The sequence below is a fragment of the Carcharodon carcharias genome, chromosome 20 (genome assembly GCF_017639515.1).
Source record: "Carcharodon carcharias isolate sCarCar2 chromosome 20, sCarCar2.pri, whole genome shotgun sequence".
NCBI lineage: Eukaryota > Metazoa > Chordata > Chondrichthyes > Lamniformes > Lamnidae > Carcharodon > Carcharodon carcharias.
In genome coordinates, this window is record NC_054486.1 from 77,790,586 (window position 1) to 77,810,242 (window position 19,657).

The 19,657-nt window shown below is 41.9% G+C and overlaps 2 protein-coding genes across 13 annotated transcripts in view; one reads left to right on the forward strand and one right to left on the reverse strand.

Annotated features, from left to right (window-relative positions):
* The window catches only part of LOC121292279 (kelch domain-containing protein 1), a 63,382-nt gene extending 51,569 nt beyond the window's left edge, over positions 1–11,813 (reverse strand). For 5 of the 9 annotated variants that reach the window (XR_005946254.1, XM_041214117.1, XM_041214114.1 and 2 more), the window contains exon 1: positions 11,683–11,813. Coding sequence is in view for 4 of the 9 variants with exons in the window: in XM_041214117.1 (XP_041070051.1) it covers positions 11,683–11,778 (96 nt within the window). In the remaining 5 variants the exon portion in view is untranslated. The other 4 variants (XM_041214115.1, XM_041214120.1, XM_041214119.1 and 1 more) reach the window with 4 other exon arrangements.
* Positions 1–19,657, forward strand: part of pole2 (polymerase (DNA directed), epsilon 2) — a 139,093-nt gene that overhangs the window by 64,877 nt on the left and 54,559 nt on the right. For 2 of the 4 annotated variants that reach the window (XM_041214109.1, XM_041214110.1), the window contains exon 2: positions 17,397–17,535. The exons of 1 other annotated variant lie outside the window; for it this stretch is intronic. In XM_041214109.1, coding sequence (XP_041070043.1) covers positions 17,471–17,535 — 65 coding nt within the window. In that variant the 5' untranslated portion in view covers positions 17,397–17,470. Of the gene's footprint in view, positions 1–16,769; positions 16,861–17,396; positions 17,536–19,657 lie in introns of those variants that run through there. One more of the 4 variants, XM_041214108.1, reaches the window with a different exon arrangement.

The following is a 19,657-nucleotide window of genomic DNA, read 5'->3' on the forward strand; positions in this document are numbered from 1 at the left end:
GTGGGCGGAGTTTGACATTCTTACCCACACCCCCCAAATCCTATCCACTTACCTAAGGCACATACTTTCTCCCTGGCCTGTCAATTTCAATTGAGCCTTTAAGCTTACCTGGTTTACGGCAGCAGCACCGTAAAAAAGGGGGTGTGTCATTCTTCAATCCGACTCTGCTGGACTGCGATGCTGTGCTTCAGAGACAGCTGTGCTGCTTGGATCTCGCTTGGCCTGAGTCGGAAGGTCGGGTGAGACAGGCACGGAAAAAATTTTGCATAAGTAATTGGGCACGGAGTAGCAATCAAACACTGATTGCCACTCCAAAGAAGTTATGGCCCCAAGTTTGCAAATTGTCTGGTCAGCCTCAGACAGCGACTAAGGAGAGGAATGGAGTTGATGGCTAGGGAGTGAATCATGTCAGGGACCAAAGACAGTGGCTTCAGTCTTCCCAATATTCGAAGAAATTTCTGCTCATCCAGTTCTGGATGTCAGAAAAGCTGTCCGACAAATCAGACGGTGGAGAGGTTAAGGTTGAGGTAGAGAAGGTGTCATCAGCATATTTTCAGATGATGTTGCCATGGGGCAAATGTGCGTGAGAAATGGGAGGGGGCGAGGATAGATCCTTGGGTGACTCCAGAGATAACATGCAGGAGTGAGAAGTGAAGCCATTGATTCTCTGGCTTTGATAGGACAAGTAAGAATGAAACCAGGTGAGTGCAATCCTACCAAGTTGGATGACGGAGAAGGCGCATTGGACAAGGATGGTGTGGTCAACCATGACAAAGTCTGCAGACCAGTCGAGAAGGATGAGGAGGGATAGTTTAGCACGATCAACTACTAAGCACCTTAAATGCACCTTATGGTATGGTATGTATGATACTCACACAGACAGACCAGGCAGATCCAGGTTCAATCTTGGTATGTGCTCAGTTAGCTGATCTCAACCAAGATGACTATGGGTACATTACAAATGGCTTCTGGGCCCTAAACTAGGAAGGAAAAAAATGGTAATTATTTACACTCCTGCTCTCTCTCTGATGACCCCACTGGAAGTATCCAAATACTTGGCTGAGAGTCCGACAGTCAAATAGTTTCCCAAGATTTACTATTCAATCTCACATGTAAAGAGTGCACATCTGTCAAGATATTGGAAGGCTGTTCGAACCTATGAAACCATATTTTTTTTACAGCATAAACTACTGCTGTCAGGAGAAGGCAGGGAAGAAAGTTAGCAAGAATTCAGAGAGGGGAAAAAGGTATTACAGTATAGGATTTTAAGTTAGAAAAACAGGGAATAAAAGAAATATCAAGCATTTCCATCAATGCATTTAAAACAAGGTGAAAGTGGAAATTGGAGCCAGTGGAAAATGTAATTCTCTGACAAGAGAGTCAGCATGGAATTATGGGAGAGAGGAATCAAACAAATTTACTGGTGTTACATGGAAAAATGGTCAAACTTGTTGACAATAGAGATACTGCGAAGGCAATATGTTCAGATCACCAGGACAGAACCCCTGAAAATTTTTGACATTTTATTTGATGTATTTTCCAGAAATCTGGAGTCTAAAATGGAGCAGCCAATCTGTTGCCTCGCAAACCTCCTCAGTATGCAAATTGTGATTAAATTGACTAGCAGTCAACAAAATTAGCCAAAAATTTTATTAAAAATTGAAGCTTTTGAATTTAATCTTAAATCCATAAATTAAAAATTAGAATTTCACCTAAAAGTGCAAAAACAGCAGTTCCTCAAAAGGTTGAATATTTTGAATAGCTATGCAAGTACAATTATCCTTCCAATATTAAAAAACAGGACCTCAAAGGTAGTAATCTCTGGATTACTTCCGGTGCCACGCGGTAGAGAGTATAGAAATAGGAGGTTAGTCCAGATGAACACATGACTGGAAAGATGGTGCAGGAGGGAGGGCCTTAGATTTCTGGAACATTGGAACCATTTCTGGGGGCGGTGGGACCCGTTCAAGGCGGGTGGGTTGCACTTGAACCGGAATGGGACCAACATCATTGCGGGGAGGTTTGTTAGTGCTGTTGGGGAGGGTTTAAACTAACTTGGCAAGGATTGGGATCCTGAGACGAGGTTCAACAGGGGGAGATGCACAGCCAAAATTAGAAGAGAGAGCAAGTGAGTCTGTAAGGCATAGAAATTATAGGCCAATTAAGGCTCAAGGGTGTTTGGCAAGGTTAGATGGTATTTATTTTAATGCAAGGAGTCTAATGAATAAGGCAGAAGAGTTGAGGGCACAAATTAACACATGGAAGTACAATGTCATTGCTGTCGCAGAGACATGGTTGAGTGGGGGGCAAGTTTGGGAGTTCAATATTCCAGGGTATAGGGTCTTCAGACAAAACAGGGAAGGAGGCAAAAGAGGAGGCGGTATCGCAATATTGATCAAGGAATCAATTACAGCAGTAAGGAGGGATGATGTCTCAGAAGGCTCCTCAAATGAAGCCACATGGGTAGAACTGAAAAACAACAAGGAGCAATCACATTGCTGGGAGTGTACTATAGGCCCCAAACAGTCAGAGAGAAATAAACAGCAGATGTGTCAGCAAATTTCAGAGAAGTGTAGAAATAATAGAGGAGTAATGGTGGGGGATTTCAACTTCCCCAACATTAACTGGGTTAGTCATAGTGTGATAAGTTTAGAGGGAGTGAAATTCTTAAAATGCAAAGGTCCTACAAGAGAGGGGGCGGTCCTGGACTTAGTTTTAGGGAATGAAGCCAGGCCAAGTGATAGAGGTATCAGTGGGGGAGCATTTTGCAGATAGTGATCATAACTCCGTTAGATTCAAGGTTGTTATGGAAAAGGACAAGGATGGGCCAGAAATCAGAGTTCTAAATTGGGGGAAGGTTGATTTTAATAAGATCCGACGTGATTTGGCCAGAGTGGACTGAGAGCAGCTACTTTTAGATAAATCTGCGTCAGAGCAGTGGGACTCATTCAAGGAGGAAATAGGGAGAGTACAGGGTCAACATATTCCGGTAAAGATAAAGGGTGGAACCAACAAATCCAGGGAACCCTGAATATTGAGGGATATACAGGATTGGATAAAGAGAAAAAGGGAGGCTTCTGCCAGATACTGAGGGCTCAAAACAGCGGAAGCCCTAGAGGAGAATAGACTGTGTAGGGGGGAACTTAAAAAGGAGAGCAAAAAGCGGGCATGAAGAAACATTGGCAGGTAAAATAAAGAAAAATCCAAAGTTATTTTACAAATACATTAAGAATAAGAGGATAACTATGGAAAGAGTAGGGCCCATTAAGGACCACAGTGGTAATTTGTGTGTAGATCCAGAAGACATAGGTAGGGTGATAATTGAATACTTGTGCTGGTATTTATAAGTGAGAGGGACAACATGGGTATGAAAATCAGGCAGAAGGACTGTGATATAATTAAAGAAATAAGCATAGGAAGGGAGGAGGTTCTAAGTGATCTGGCAGACTTAAAAGTAGATAAATCTCCAGGCCCAGATGAAATGTATCCCAGGCTGTTGAGTGAGACAAGGGAGGAGATAGCAGGGGCGCTGGCAATAATTTTCAATACCTCTCTGGCCACAGGAGAGGTGCCAGAGGACTGGAGGACAGCCAATGAGGTACCATTATTCAAGAAGGGAGGAAGGGATAAACCAGGGAACTACAGGCTTGTCAACCTAACCTCAGTGATGGGGAAACTATTTGGAAGCAATTCTGAGGGATAGAATTAATCTACACTTGGAGAGGCAGGGATTAATAAACAAGGACAGTCAGCATGGTTTTGTTAAGGGGAAGTCATGTCTGACCAATTTGATTGAATTTTTTGAGAGGTGACCAGGTGTGTAGATGAAGGCAATGCATTTGACATAGTCTACTTGGACTTCAGCAAAGCTTTTGATAAGGTCCTGCATGGAAGACTGATAACGAAGGTAAGATCGCATGGGATCCAAGGCAATTTGGCAAATTGGATCCAGAATTGGCTGAGTGGCAGGAAGCAGAGGGTGATGGTCAAGGGATGTTTTTGTGACTGGATGCCTGTGTCCAGTGGGGTTCCACAGGGTTCAGTGTTGGGTCCCTTGCTGTTTGTGGTATTTATAAATGATTTAAACTTGAACGTAGGAGGGTTGATCAGTAAGTTTGCGGATGACACGAAAATTGTTGGAGCGGTAAATAGTGAAGAGGATAACCTTAGATTACAGGAGGATATAAACGGGCTGGCCAGATGGGCTGATCAGTGGCAAATGGAATTTAATACGGATAAGTGTGAGGTGATGCACTTGGGCAGGACAAACAAGGCACAGGAATACACGATGAATGGTAGGACCCTGGGAAGTACCGAGGATCAGAGGGACCTTGGTGTGTATGTTCACCAGTCCCTTAAGGTAGCAGGACAGGTAGATAAGGTGCTTAAGAAGGCTTATGGGATACTTGCCTTTATTAGCTGAGGCACAGAATATAAGAGCGGGGAGGTTATGCTGAAACCGTATAAAATGCTGATTAGGCCACAGCTAGAGTACTGCGTGCAGTTCTGGAATCCACATTATAGGAAGGATGTGATTGCACTAGAGAGAGTGCAGAGGAGATTTACCAAGATGTTGCCTGGGCTAGAGAGTTTTAGTTATGAGGAGAGATTGGATAGACTGGGCTTATTTTCCTTGGAGCAGAGGAGATTGGGGGGGGGGGGGGCATGTTTGAGGTGTATAAAATTATGAGGGGCATAAAAAGGGTAGACAGGAAGGAACTTTTCCCTTTGGTGGCGGGATCAATAACCAAGGGGCATAGGTTTAAGGTAAGGGGCAGAAGGGTTAGAGGGGATGTGAGGAAGAATATTTTCACCCAGAGGGTGGTGGGAATCTGGAACTCACTGCCTGAAATGGTGATAGAGACAGAAACCTTCATAACATTCAAGAAGTATTTGGATGTGCACTTGCAATGCCATGGCATACAAGGCTACGGGCCTAGTGCTGGAAAATGGGATTAGATGTGTTTGACCGGCACAGACTCGATGGGCCAAAGGGCCTTTTTCTGTGCTGGAGACCTCTATGACTCTAATATTTGTTAGCATTCACACTGAATTGAATAACAGGAAGGGGAAAAAAATCAAAAGTTGCCTGAATGTTTCTCATTAAAAGGAACAGATAGTGAGGGGGAGGGGGTGGAGTCTCTCCTTCCTTATTCCTCACCATGCCTATGCTTGAATTTTGGGGAGGAATTATGCCTGGTGAAGACAGAGGCATCTCTGTCCAATAGGAACTTCTCTGGAACAGCACATAACTTTTCATCTTCCCTGAGTAAGGAAGAAGCTAGTTTTAACTCATCCTCCCAGGACAGTTGAATAATGGGCAATCAGATAGCATTGTGAACACTCTCCACGCTGTTAGTCATGCCACACCTCAAAACCATGACTCCTGCAACACAAAACACTTGGTGATCCTGAAAAGAATCACAGCCAACCCAGCTTCTCTTTCCACATTCAATTTACCCAGTTAGATTGATTAGGCGATTTAGAAGTTATCATAGTAGTAATCTGTAGATCTATATATGTGTTTAAAATCATTTCTCTTATTAATAAATATTTAATCTAGTTTTATAAAACCTATAAGGCTTGGTGGTCTTTTTACTACTGAATTCAGGGCATGCATCTCAAAATTTGTATAAATTGAAACTTAATTGCGACAGTTGTTTCAAGTTTCCCCCTGGGATTTGAACAGCTCAGGCTTTACCATCGACTGTATCATAACAAATAGTGATAGGTGATTTGATAGTAAGGGGAATGGATAGGCATTTCTGCAGCCGCAGATGTGAAAGCAGGGTGGTGTGTTGCCTCCCTGGTGCCTGGGTCAAGGATGCTGACCGGGGCGGTTGGGGGGGTGGGGGGAGATGTTGGGAAGGTGAACAGCTAACAGACATGGTTCACATTGCTACAAACGACAAAGACAGAAAGATGGATGTGGACCTGCAGTCAGAATTTAGGGAGCTAGGCAGGAAATTAGCAAGCAGAGCCTCAAAGCAGTAATCTCTGGATTACTCCCAGTACCACATGCAAGAGAGTATAGAAATAGGAGGATAAAGCAGATGAATGTGTGGCTGGAAAGATGGGGCAAGAGGGAGGACTTTACATTCTTGTGACATTGGGACCAGCTCTGGGGAAGATGGGACCTATACAGGCTGGATGGGTTGTATATAAATAGAGCAGGGACTAAGTTCTTTGTGGAATGTTTTGCTAGTGCTATTGAGGAGGGTTGGCAAGGGTGTGGGAACAAGGAGCTAATATCAGAGAGGAATACCAAGGTACACAGAATACTGGGAGAGATAGGTAGCACTAGAATAAGGAATAATAAGTTAATAGTGGGTTCAGAGTAAGGGAGAGAGCAATAAGGTCTAAATCAGGGTTAGCGTGCAATGTACATGAATGCACGGAATGTGGTAAATAAGGTTGGTGAATTACAGGTGCAGATTGCCATGTGGAAATATGATGTTGTGGCTATAACTGAGATCTGGCTCAAAGAAGGGTAGGACTGGGTGTCAAATATTTGTGGATAAAAAGTGTTCAGGAAAGATAGGAAAGGAAAAAAGGGAGAGGGGTGACAATATTCATTAAGGAGAGCATTGCAATGCTGGAGAAAGAGAACGTCCCCCAGGGGCTCAAGGACAAAATCTATTTGGCTAGAGCTAAGGAACAAAAAAAGGTGCAATTACATTGCTTGGTGTAGTCTATAGGCCGCCAACCAGTAGGAAAGATATAGAGGAATAAATCTGCAAAGAAATTACAGAGGTGCAAAAATTATAGTTATAATGGGAGCCTGGAGGACTTTAATTATCTGAATATAGACTGGGATAGATTACTGTAAAGGACAGAGAGAGATAAGAGTTCCTAGAGTATGTTCATGAAAATTTTCCACAGCAGTATATTTGCAGTCCAACGAGAAAGGAGGCACTGCTGGACCTGGTTCTTGGGAATGAGGTGGATCGAGTGTCAGTAGAAGAACATTTAGGAGACAGTGATCATTATACCATAAGGTTTAGGCTGACTATGGAAAAGGACAAAGAACAATCCAGAATAAGAATAATTAACTGGAGGAAAGTCAATTTCAATGGGATAAGAATGGATCTGGCTAATAAATTAGAGTCAATGGTTGGCAGGAAAAACGTAGGGCTACCTTCAAAGAGATAGTTTGGGCACAGAGTCGGTGTATTGCCTTGAAAGGGAACAAATCCAGAGCTCCCTGGATGACAGAGATAGAAATTAAGATAAAGAAGATAAAGTGTGCTGATGACAGATGTCAGGTGAAAATATAATTGAAAACCAGGCTGAAGATAAAAGATTCAGAAGGGAGGTGAAAAAGCAAGTAAGAGAAGCAAAGAGGGAGTATGAAAAGAGACATACAACCAACATTAAAGGGGATCCCCAAGTCTTCTTTAGGCATATAAATAGTAAAACGGTGGTTAAAGGATTACAGACTAAAAGAGGATTTACATATGGAGGTAGAGAGCATAGCTGAGGCTTAAGTGAATACTTTGCATTGGTCTTTACCAAAGAAGAAGATAATACCCAGGCTATGATGGAAGAGGAGGTAATTCAGACAATAGAAGGGTTTAAAATTGATTAGGTGAAGGAATAAGATAGGCTGCTTATACATAAAGTTCATAAGGCACCAGGACCAGATGAGATACATCCAAGGATACTGAGGGAGACACTGGCCATTATTTTTCAGTCTTCCTTAGACTCAGGGGTAGTGCCAGAGGACTGGAGAATTGCAAACATTACACTCTTGTTCAAAAAAGGGTGTAAAGATATGCCCAGTCAGTTTAACTTCGGTGGTGGGAAGCTTCTGGAAAGAATAATTCAGGTCAAAACTAATATGTGGGTTAATTAAGGAAAGCCAGCATGAACTTCTTAAGGGAAATTGTGTTTAACTAACTTGGAGATTTTTGAAGAGGTAATAGAGAGGGTTGATGTAGTGAAAATGGACTTCCAAAAGGCATTTGATACAGTGCTGCACAACAGACTTGTGAGTGAAGGTATAGCTCATGGAATAAAAGGGACAGTAGCAACATGGATATGAAATTGGCTTACCACCAAGACAAGAAACAGAGTAGTGGTTAATTGATGTTTTTTTCAGGCTGGAGAAAGGTTTGGAGCAGAGTTCCCCAGGGGTCAGTGTTGGGACACTTGCTGTTCCTGATATCTATTAATGACCTAGACCTTAGTGCACAGGACACAATTTCAAAATTTGCTGATGATATGCAACCTGGAAGCATTGTGAACTGTGAGGAGGAAGGTGTAGAACTTCATAACAACAGATAAATTGGTGGAATAGATGTACAGATGGGAGATGAAGTTCAATGCGAAGAAATGTGAAGTGATTCATTTTGGTAGGAAGAACATGGAGAAACAATATAAAATAAAGGGTACAATTCTAAAGTAGCAGAGGGGCCTGGGTGTATGTCATGAAGAGATATTAATGTCTATAATGTTAATGGAAATTATTTTTAAATTGGACTTGTAGTAGGGTCTGTGTCTATGTGTGTGGCTTAATTGGATTAAAGCCAGTTAGTCTGGATGCTTTGATGTAGAGTAGTTTGAGATGTTAATTAGTTAAATGTAAAGAATAAAAGGTAAAGTGCAATTTACATTTGTTGAATAAAGCATTCAAAAGAATGGGTAAAATCTTGTACATAGCTGGGAGACGCAAAGCAATGTGTTTATATTACTAATAAAATTGGTGGAATGAAAGGATTATTGTTTGGTGAGGTAAATTAGAAAAACCTAGTAATACAATGGAAAATTTACATTCAAAGGGAAAGCTAGGTATCAACAGAAGATAGTTTGTGTGTCCCTCAGAGGCACTTAAGATCTAACCAGCCTGTAAGCCTACAACTGCAAAGGAACCAAATTGCAAGGGACCTCATTTTGAATTTGTATGGTCAAATGTGCTTTGCCTGGTGTCTGTTTAAAGTCTTTGGATTATTGTTGCCTTGGTAAAGATTTATCACTGGGAGTGATTAATTTGGGGATTTGTTTAAAAGTTACGGTAGTAATTTGTAGACATGTGTATGTGTTTAATTTGTTGCTAAGTTAATAAATGTTTAATTTAATTTTATATAAAAACCTCTTGAGGCTTGGTGATTTTATTCCTGAATTCAGAGCTGCATCTCAAACATACCAATTGAAAATATAGGTTATGACAGTTGTTTAAGTTTCCCTCTGGGATTTAAACAACTCAGCCATTACCAACTGCTGTATATGTTCATAAGTCATTGAAGGTGGCAGGACTAATGAAGAGATTGGTTAATAAAGCTTGCAGTATCCTAGGTTTTATTAATAGGGGTATAGAGTACAAGAGCAAGAAGGTTATATTGAACTTAAATAAGACACTAGTTCAGCCTCAGCTAGAATACTGCATCCAGTTCTGGGCACCACGCTTTAGGAAGGATGTGAAGGCATTGGAGAAAATGCAGAAAAGCTTCATGAGAATGGTTCCAGGGATGAGAAACTTCAGTCATGAAGATAGATAGGAGAAGTTAGGTCTGTTTTCCTTGATGAAAAGGCTGAGAGGAGATTTGATTGAGGTATTCAAAATCATAATGGGGCAGAATTTTTCTGTCGGCGAGCTGGGGGCAGGGCCCGCTCGCCGACCTGAAAATGACATGGGATGACTTCGGGCGGAACCCCCGACATCATCCCGCCCCATTTAAATATTCAGGAAGGCGGGGGGACAGTGAAATCAGCTGTCCGCCCGCCAACCTGTCAATGGCCAATTGAGGCCATTGACAGGGTAGTTAAAACGATTAAAGACCCTGCCCGTCCAACCTTAAGGTTGATGGGCAGGCCAGGAGCCCCGGCGGGCTTCTGAAAAAACATGAAATCTCATCCACTGGTGGGATGAGGTTTCATGTCGGTTTTAAAAAACTTTAATAAAGTTTCTGTGATATTTATTAACATTTCCCATCTCATGTGACATTGTCACATGAGGGAGACATGTTAATGATTTTTTTATTTTTCTATTTTTAAAGTTTCAAAAACTTTCAGCCATCTCCCTGAGGCAGCACCTAGTCTCAGGGAGATGTGCGCTCTTTCGTGCACATGCGTGAAGGAGCGCACTCTCGCATTTGGGGAATCCCCCAACTGCACAGGAAATGCATAGCGCTTCCCGTTGGGCGTCACGCTGGGTGGGCCTTAATTGGCCTGGCCACTTAAAATGGCAGCGGGGCCTGTTTTGGTGGCAGGGATCAGCTGCCCGCCCACCGCCGAGCCAGTTGGGCCTGCCCACCCGTCAAGGGCAAAATTCTGCCGAAGGGGTCTGGAAAGATAGGTAGGGAGAAACTGTTCCTACTCATGAAAGAATAGAGAATGAAAGGACACAGATTTAAATTAATTGTCAAAAGAAGCAAAGCAATATGAGAAAAAACTTTTTCACACAGCAAGTGATTAAGATCTGGAATGCACGCCTGAGAGTATGGTGGAGGCAGATTCAATCGAGGCATTCAAAAGGGAATTAGACTTATCTGAAAAGGGAGAATGTGCAGAATTACCGGGGGGGGGGGGGGGGGGGGGGCAGAAGAATGGCACTATGTGAATTGCTCATTTGAAGAGCCGATGTAGACACAATGGGCTAAATGGCCTCCTTCTGCACTAACAATTCTATGATTGCTAAAGCCACAACTAAACAGTCTTGTAGAATAAAGGGTTAATTCTAATAATAGCTACTGAGCATGTGCATAAGGAGCTATGTCATAATAATGTGAACCACAGAAATATATATTTCCTATGTCATTCATCCTTTACAATGAACAACTCTACAGACTGAGCTCAACTGTAATGCTATCCTCATGAGAGTGAGATGGGAAATTTACAGATGATGCAGTACCCCCACTTAATTCTACTTACCTTTTATTTGTAGTCAAGTTAAAAATGATGAGATGGTATAACACCTGTGCCTTGGAGGCAAGACATAGCATCTTTTATAATGTATCAAGGTCAATTATTTCCAATATCACACTGCTGTTACTTATTTCTTAAAGGCATAATGAACATTTCAAAAATCAAAAGGATTCTAAAATAAGCAAAGCGTTCGGAGGAAAGTCACTGAAAACAAATCAAAATAAATTAACTGACACTTGCTCACTCTTGGATTCATTCATCTGTTTTCCTTTCTCAGGGTTTCTTATCTTGAGCTAATGATTTTCACCACCCCAACTCACAACTTTATTTTTTCCTCTCTTCGTCAGTCTATCTCCTTTCTCCCACTTCTATATGACATATAGATTGCGGTCAAAATAAAGGGCGGAATCTTGCTGCGCTGCTCATTAACTGCTAAGCCACGATGGTCCTCAAAATACTTTAACCTTTTAAAACGTGAAATGGTACAATGTCCAGACAGCAATATAAACGACCATGTTGCTGATGCCATATACGACATTTAAATATAATGTCCGAAACCAACGGAAGGTGCCGGACGATTTAATTTCTCACCTTCACACAGTTTAAACACGTACACCTAGACTACAACTACATGAACTAAAGAGCAAAACAAAAACCTAACATTAGAATGGAGATGATTGCATCTTCTCGCCTTCTAAGTATTATACTGCTTTCTAATCACAAAGGCCAAACAGATGAAGATACAACCGACCAGGCAGGCGCTCCGGGCAATGGTTTAGCAGAATCCAGCTGTGGTCTGCCCTACGACCAGAAACATACCACATAGCCACCCCACACATACAGATAGTTGTCATCGAGAACCGCACAGTGACCGCTTCTCTCCTCTGCCACCCTGTTAATTCCGGAATCAGCCATTTCCGCCCCTCAGTCCGCTCCAATGTCCCATCCGGGCTATAGGCAGGGGGGAGGAGGGACGGTCCGGGAAGCGAAATATCTCAAAATGCAGCAGCAACAGCAAGGAGAGCTCAGTTTCAGGGAAAGGATTCATGTCTGTTTTTGCAATTATATCCATTTCGAGTTGTTAAACGAATGCATTTCCCATTTTTATTTAAATATCAATTATGTTATGCAATGCTCCTGTGCATAGCACTTTGATATATATATATATATATAAATAAAACTGTATTCTTAGACAGTCCCTTAGGATGGAGGATGGCTTGCTTCTATTCCAGTTTCATGGGTTCTGAGGTGACACTGCCACATGCAGTGCTTGAAGATAGATAGAGATAGATAGGTAGACTGCTTGGATGTTTGTGCACTCTCTCCGACTCTCCCTCTGCATGTTTCCAATGAAATCTCTCTAAGTATTCGATGCCTTCCCCATTGCACCTTCTCCATTATGGACGGTCACAGGTCAGAAATTCCCATGAGTTGACAGGGTTGTTTGACCTTTTTGGGGATGCTTTAAGGAATCCTTAAAGCATTTCTGCTGGGAGTGTCCTGCTGTGACTGAGTTCCTTGTAAAGCAAAAACAGAATTACCTGGAAAAACTCAGCAGGTCTGGCAGCATAGGCAGAGAAGAAAAGAGTTGACATTTCGAGTCCTCATGACCCTTCGACAGAACTACAGGGTCATGAGGACTCGAAACGTCAACTCTTTTCTTCTCCGCCGATGCTGCCAGACCTGCTGAGTTTTTCCAGGTAATTCTGTTTTTGTTTTGGATTTCCAGCATCCGCAGTTTTTTTGTTTTTATCCTTGTAAAGCAGTTGCTCCAGGAGTCTGATATGTCCTGTCCAGCGCAGCTGGTTTTGAGTGATTAGCATCTCAATGCTAGGCACGTTGGCTTGAGAGGGGACATGGTTGTTGGACTGCTTTTCATGCCACAGGATTTGGAGGACTTTCGAAGGCACAGCTGGTGGTACTTCTCCAGTGCTTTGAGGTGCTTGCTGCCAATTGTTCAAGTCTCTAAAACATGTAGGAGCACAGCAATCATTGTTACCTGATAAACCATGACCTTAGTGACCATATTTGAGATCCTGGTCCTCAAATACCCTTTTCTATAGTAGGCCAAAGGCTGAGCTGTCTCAGGCTGATGATGAATTGCATCATCTAAGTTGGCCTTTGTTGAGAGGAGGCTCCAAAAATATGGAAAATGGTCCATGTTTTCCAGGATCTTACAGTTGACCTTAATCAATAGGGAGGTGTTGTGCTGTGGGAGCTGTTGGAAGAGAACCTTAGTTTTCCAGGTGATTAATGAAAGGCCCATTTTCTGATATGCTTTGGAGAAGGAGTCAACAATGACCTGGAGTTCAGTTTCTGAGTGAGTGCACACAAACATCATCTGCATACTGGAGCTCAATGATTGAGGTTGGTGTGGTTTTGGTTTTAGATTGAAGGTGGTGTAGGTTGAACATTTTCCCATCCGTTCCGTAAATTATCTCAATGCTGTATATATATAAAGCATGAACCTGGTCCCACTTTACCTTTCAGTAATATACCTCTCCACCTTTTGCCCTAGGTCTCTCCTGACAAGGTTTTCTCTTACACCTTCCCTGCTGCTCGTAACCTGTTCCACAATTCCATTATCTGCTTATTAAAAGTATACTGCCTAAATGTGTTTGAAAACTAAATTCTTCTTTGATATCTTAATTAAGATTTTTAATCCTAAATCTGAAATTTTCCATCATTGAAATTAAATGTAGGCCTCCTCTAAATTATTTTGACTCAAAATCAAATAGCCAGATGATAATACTGCAAGGATATGCAGGTATATCTAACAATTTATCAGTTTGTTATCACATTGCAGTTTGTGGGAGCTTGCTATGTAGACATAGGTAAGTAATTTTCCTGCAATTCTACAGTGGCTACACTCCAAAAGTGCTTTAATTAGCTGTAAAGTGCTTTAGGATATGTTGAGGTTCTGAAAGGCATTATAAAATAAAAGTCTATGTATATATTAATAATCTGGACTTAAATGTGAGTGGTATGATTGGGAAATTTGAAGATGACACAAAGACTGGCTGTGTAGTTGATAGTAAAAAGGATAGCTGTGGTCTCCAGAATGATATCAATGGTTTGATTGAGTGGGTGGAAAAGTGGCAGATGAAATTCAAGCCAGAGAAGTGTGAAGTAATGCTTTTAGGATGGGCAAACAAAGCTAGAGAATAGACAATAAATGGGTGGATATTGGGAGTGGTGAAGGGAGTGAGAGACATTGAAGTGCATGTCCACAGGTCCCTGAAAGTGGCAGGATAAATGGATAAGATGATGAAGAAACATATGGAATGCTTTCCTTTATTGGACAAGGTATAGAATACAAAAGCAGGGATGTAGTAATGGAACTGTATGAAACGCTGCTTAGGCCACAGCTGGAATTTTATGTACAGTTCTCAACGCCATATTACAGGAAGGACATAATTGCTCTGGAGAGAGTACAGAGGAGATTTACAAGAATGTTGCCAGAGCTTGAAAATTGCAGTCATGGGGAAAGATTGGATGGGCTGGAGTTATTTTCCTTGGAACTGAGGAGGCTGAGGGGTTGATCTGATTGAGTGTACAAGATTATGAGGGGCCTAGATAGAGTAGACAGGGATGCCCTGTTTCCCCCAGCAGAGAGGTCAGTTACCAGGGAGCACAGATTTAAGATGATTGTTAGAAGGATTAGAGGGGACATGAGGAAAAACTTCTTCACCCAGAGGGTGGTGGGTGCCTGGAATTTGCTGCCTGGTTTGGTGGTGGAGGCAGAAACCCTCAACTCATTTAAAAAGTACCTGGATCTGCACCTAAGAGTGCTGTAACCTTCAAGACTACAGACTGGGCACTGGAAGGTGCTACTAGAAGGGGCAGCTACTTTTTTATTTTTTGGCCAGTGCAGACACAATGGGCTGAATGGCCTCTTTCTGTGCCATAACTTTTCTATTGTTCTATATGTGTATATTTGGGTATTTTAGGCTGCATATAGTGACATCACAAGTGCTGGACTGAATGGAAAGGATTACGTAATTATCCCATCAAGACACCTGCAAGTGATTAGGATTGACTTTACTCACATAATATTATCATGTAATAATACTTGCTGTATTTAGCTGGAGAAATAATCGAGAAGCTTTGAATCAGTCATGCATTTTGTTTGCTGTAGTTTGTAAAGACACTATTTAAATATACCTGGTTGAGTAAATTGCTGTATTGCTGCAATCACCACCCCACCTCAAATGCATTGGCTGACACAGTGATGCCAATAATCAATTTGTTTACATTATCCTTTTCTCCTATACCATGCATTGTGAAGAAAATTTCATCCTTGACCAGAGCTTGATCCCAGCTGCCTCTACTCTTTCATTTGCCATAAGTAGCTCCTTGCTTCATTGATAGCACTGTCTCTCCATTCAGATATCCTTGTGTCTTCTTTCCAGTCTTATTCTCTGCTGCTCCTACTCTCTTAATTCATTTCAAATTTATTCTCCACAGCCATACACCCTGCTTTGCTGAGGTAGACTGGGCACTTTTCAGGGCCAAAAGTGATGGCCCTAGGCCTGTTCCTGAATCCTGCGGGATAATGGCTACCCTGATCAGATCGTTTCACACTGTATAAATATTAGTTATACCATTACAAAAAAAACATTGCTTGTTCTCAAATATTTCATGCTTGGTAATTAAATTTCTGTAATTTGGAGGGTTTCAAAGATTAATTGGACAGTATTTGTGCACAAATTACTCTGATTTAGGTATATTTCTGCTTCCAGTAGAAATAAAACTGAAATTAAAGTAGCTATCTTTGTATTTCCTTAATTTCTGAGGGTTAATGGTGGCTTTATATTTTTTACTTGCACCTCCGCCTCTATGGTATTCTTCAGCCCTTATAATTGAATTTAATAAAGGTAGTTCTGTGTCTTCATTCAGTGAGTTTTGTTACTTTGAAGCTGATGGTTGAATTAAGAATGTATCAATATCTGCTGTTTATTTTTGAATTTACGACAATAATTCCTGTTTTTTTGTAATTTATTTGCTCCCAATGGCTGTATTACATCTTAAGTAAAGAGAACATATTACATAACAAAAACAGAATTACCTGGAAAAACTCAGCTGGTCTGGCAGCATCGGCGGAGAAGAAAAGAGTTGACGTTTCGAGTCCTCATGACCCTTCAACAGAACTTGAGCGAGTCCAAGAAAAGGGGTGAAATATAAGCTGGTTTAAGGTGGGGGGTGGGGGGGGGGTGGGTTTGAGTGGGGGGAGAGAGAGAGAAGTGGAGGGGGTTGGTGTGGTTGTAGGGACAAACAAGCAGTGATAGAAGCAGATCATCAAAAGATGTCACAAACAACAGAACAAAAGAACACATAGGTGTTAAAGTTGGTGATATTATCTAAACGAATGTGCTAATTAAGAATGGATGGTAGGGCACTCAAGGTATAGCTCTAGTGGGGGTGGGGGAGCATAAAAGATTTAAAAATAATGGAAATAGGTGGGAAAAGAAAAATCTATATAATTTATTGGAAAAAACAAAAGGAAGGGGGAAACAGAAAGGGGGTGGGGATGGAGGAGGGAGCTCAAGACCTAAAGTTATTGAATTCAATATTCAGTCCGGAAGGCTGTAAAGTGCCTAGTCGGAAGATGAGGTGTTGCTCCTCCAGTTTGCGTTGGGCTTCACTGGAACAATGCAGCAAGCCAAGGACAGACATGTGGGCAAGAGAGCAGGGTGGAGTGTTAAAATGGCAAGCGACAGGGAGGTTTGAGTCATTCTTGCAGACAGACCGCAGAACATATTACATACCTGAGATGCACCAGCTAGGGATTGACATATAAATGCCAGCCTTGACTACATCACAAGAATCAAAATGTATTAAAAATATCCCAGCCATCAGCTGAATGGTGAGCAAAGCATATTATCCCAATTCTGAATGGGCAAACATATCAGATACCCAACATGGATGAACAAAGCATCAGGGCCTCGGTTTAGTGCCTCATGGGAAAGACAGAGCAGCACTTCCTCAGTATTTCTTGTAAGTCACATGATCTTCCTTTTCTTATTATTGTTATGACGCAGCAGATGATGTGTGCCAGGCGGACCAAAGGGAAACTTGGTTGTGCTATCACAATAGTTTTGCAATTTGTATTTATTATGAGATGTGTGCACTGAATTCAGAAGTAATAAGTCCACCAAGACCTTTAGAGATTCTTTAAAAATTAAAATACTTATTAACAAAATAAAAGATGTCAAGCACACAATAGCTCCTAAAATTCCTGATTAACCTGACTCCCAGGTTAAGGGTTTACAAGTTCAACCTGTTTGACCACATTATGAATGCACCTTTCCTTGAATTTGAACCTGGAACTGCTGGCTCAGAGGCAGGGTTGCGACCCACTGCACCACAACTCCAAGGGGGAGACTTCTTAATGGATAATCTTAATCTTAGATCTGAAAAAATTAGTCACGGGTTTCTCCTATTTGCCCTGTTTGAAGGGTGGCTGTAGGCTTTTAGGACAATGTAATGCTGTTGTTTTGTAAGTCTCTGTCTGCTGTTTTATGACTGAGCAGATTGGCGCTATTCTCAGAATCCGGCTGCGTTCGGCTTTGTGACGAATGCTGCGTTTTGGCGCCAAAGCTGCAGGATGGCGACTAAAGTGAAGACCAAAGTTTCAGCTGCTTTTAAAATGCATGGATTAATCCTGAGATCGTAAGTAGAAAATAGTATATTACAAAACCAACTGCTCCATATATTTACAATTCGAGAAGTGTCAGAAAGCGGATCGTCAATGTTCGAAAGTTTTATTTACGTTAAAATGGTTCGTTTTTATTATAACTCGTCCCTATGCAGTTTAGTGTTAAAACTATACTTTATATGTGCGTATATATAATGAATTACCATTTTCCTAAGTAATAAAAGTACAATAATTAACTTGACCAACTGGTTTATAATTCATGTTTTTGTGAAATGTAAGCGAGCTTACAATTACCTCACGGTGCGTTGCTCTAAGTCTGCGTTTTTTTAAAAAGTAACTTAATTTCAACAGCTTTTCAGGTTATTATTGTTTAGATCTGTGGCGTGTTGTTTTGGTAAGGCTGTGTTCACAACAATAATAATAAAAACAAAAAAACTGCGGATGCTGGAAATCCAAAACAGTAACAGAATTACCTGGAAAAACTCAGCAGGTCTGGCAGCATCGGCGGAGAAGAAAAGAGTTGACGTTTCGAGTCCTCATGACCCTTCGACAGAACTTGAGTTCCAGTCCAAGAAAGAGTTGAAATATAAGCTGGTTTAAGGTGTGTGTGTCTCTCTATCTCTCCGCCCCCCACACACACACCTTAAACCAGCTTATATTTCAACTCTTTCTTGGACTCGAGCTCAAGTTCTGTCAAAGGGTCATGAGGACTCGAAACGTCAACTCTTTTCTTCTCCGCCGATGCTGCCAGACCTGCTGAGTTTTTCCAGGTAATTCTGTTTTTGTTTTGTGTTCACAACAATGTGCATTTATGTCGCAGAAGAAAAGTCGACTCAATGCGCCTAAGCTTCTAAAATTGAAAGCAATCAGAGGACATGAGCAGGGAATGACAAAAAAAAAACTTGGCCAAAGCGGGATTACTGAGGAGTGGTTTGAGGAGGCGATTGCAGTATTTGGCTTGGAAACAGCTGAGGGCACATGGTAAAGGGAGTGAGTAATACACAATATACTGAGGAATGTAACAGGGTTTTTGGAGAGTTGTAGGGCTAAAATAGTTACGAACGTAGGGAGGGATAAAGTCATAAAGGAACATAAACACAAGGATTTTTAAATTTGAGGCAATGGGGTATGAAGGTCGAACGTAGGACCATGTTTGCTAGCACAGGTGTGATGGCTGAGTGAGATGCTGCGGTGTAGGGTGTGGGCAAGCAGGGTTTGGATGAGCTGAAGTTATAAAAGGATGAGAGACCAGCCCAGAGCATTGAAATAGTTAAGTCTGAAAGTTGCCAGCCCTATGGAGGTGGGTCTTGAGATGGAGCTGGTAGCAAATTCTGAAAGTAGTTGACCCTGGTGCGTTCATGCCTCTAGGTGTTTTTGCCGAAGGCTGGTTCACTGTGGAACCGATTTGCCCAGCAGCAGGTGGCCAATGAGCTCAATGAAGGGCACATGAGGTCAGGGTGAGGATGGGAATTTCCAGGTATGGGGTCAGACCCCCTACTGCCTTCTGAAGCTGGTGGCAGCTTGAAGGTGGCCCCTGGCAGGAGGCCAGGCATCCCGTCAGCACCTTCACACGATCACCCCAGTACAGACCCGCTGGGATGTGGCAGCCACAACTGCAAGCCATCATTTGGAAGGGCTCACCCCTCCACACTGATGGCCCCATATCTGTGGTTATGTGGGATTTTAAATTTGTGTTTGTGCTGCAGAGCGCGTCACCATTTTGAGGCACCCTATGGTCTCCTGCCTACCTCAGCAGTACCCAACTCTTCTGCTGGGGCTGTGGGCCCTCTCATTACCCTGGTCTGCTCAGCCCCCTTAATGGATTATACCATGTTGTTACGGCTGGGATGGGAGGAGTGCGCAGTTTCTCTAGCCCCACTACTCCACAGGGTTGCACCATAAGGGTAAATGTTTAATTTAGTCACAAAATGGTTAATTGTTTACTTTTGCTACTGCTAGACCTAGAGAAAAATGGACTTTAACCAGGCTTTTTTCAATAAACTCAGAACAATTGATTTATTAAGGAACAACTCATTTTTTTAAAAAAAGTCACAAAACTGGTGATCATAGAATTTGTAATCTGGAAGTGTAATGATTTGCCCCTTTTAAAATCTCAACACACATAACAAAGGACAA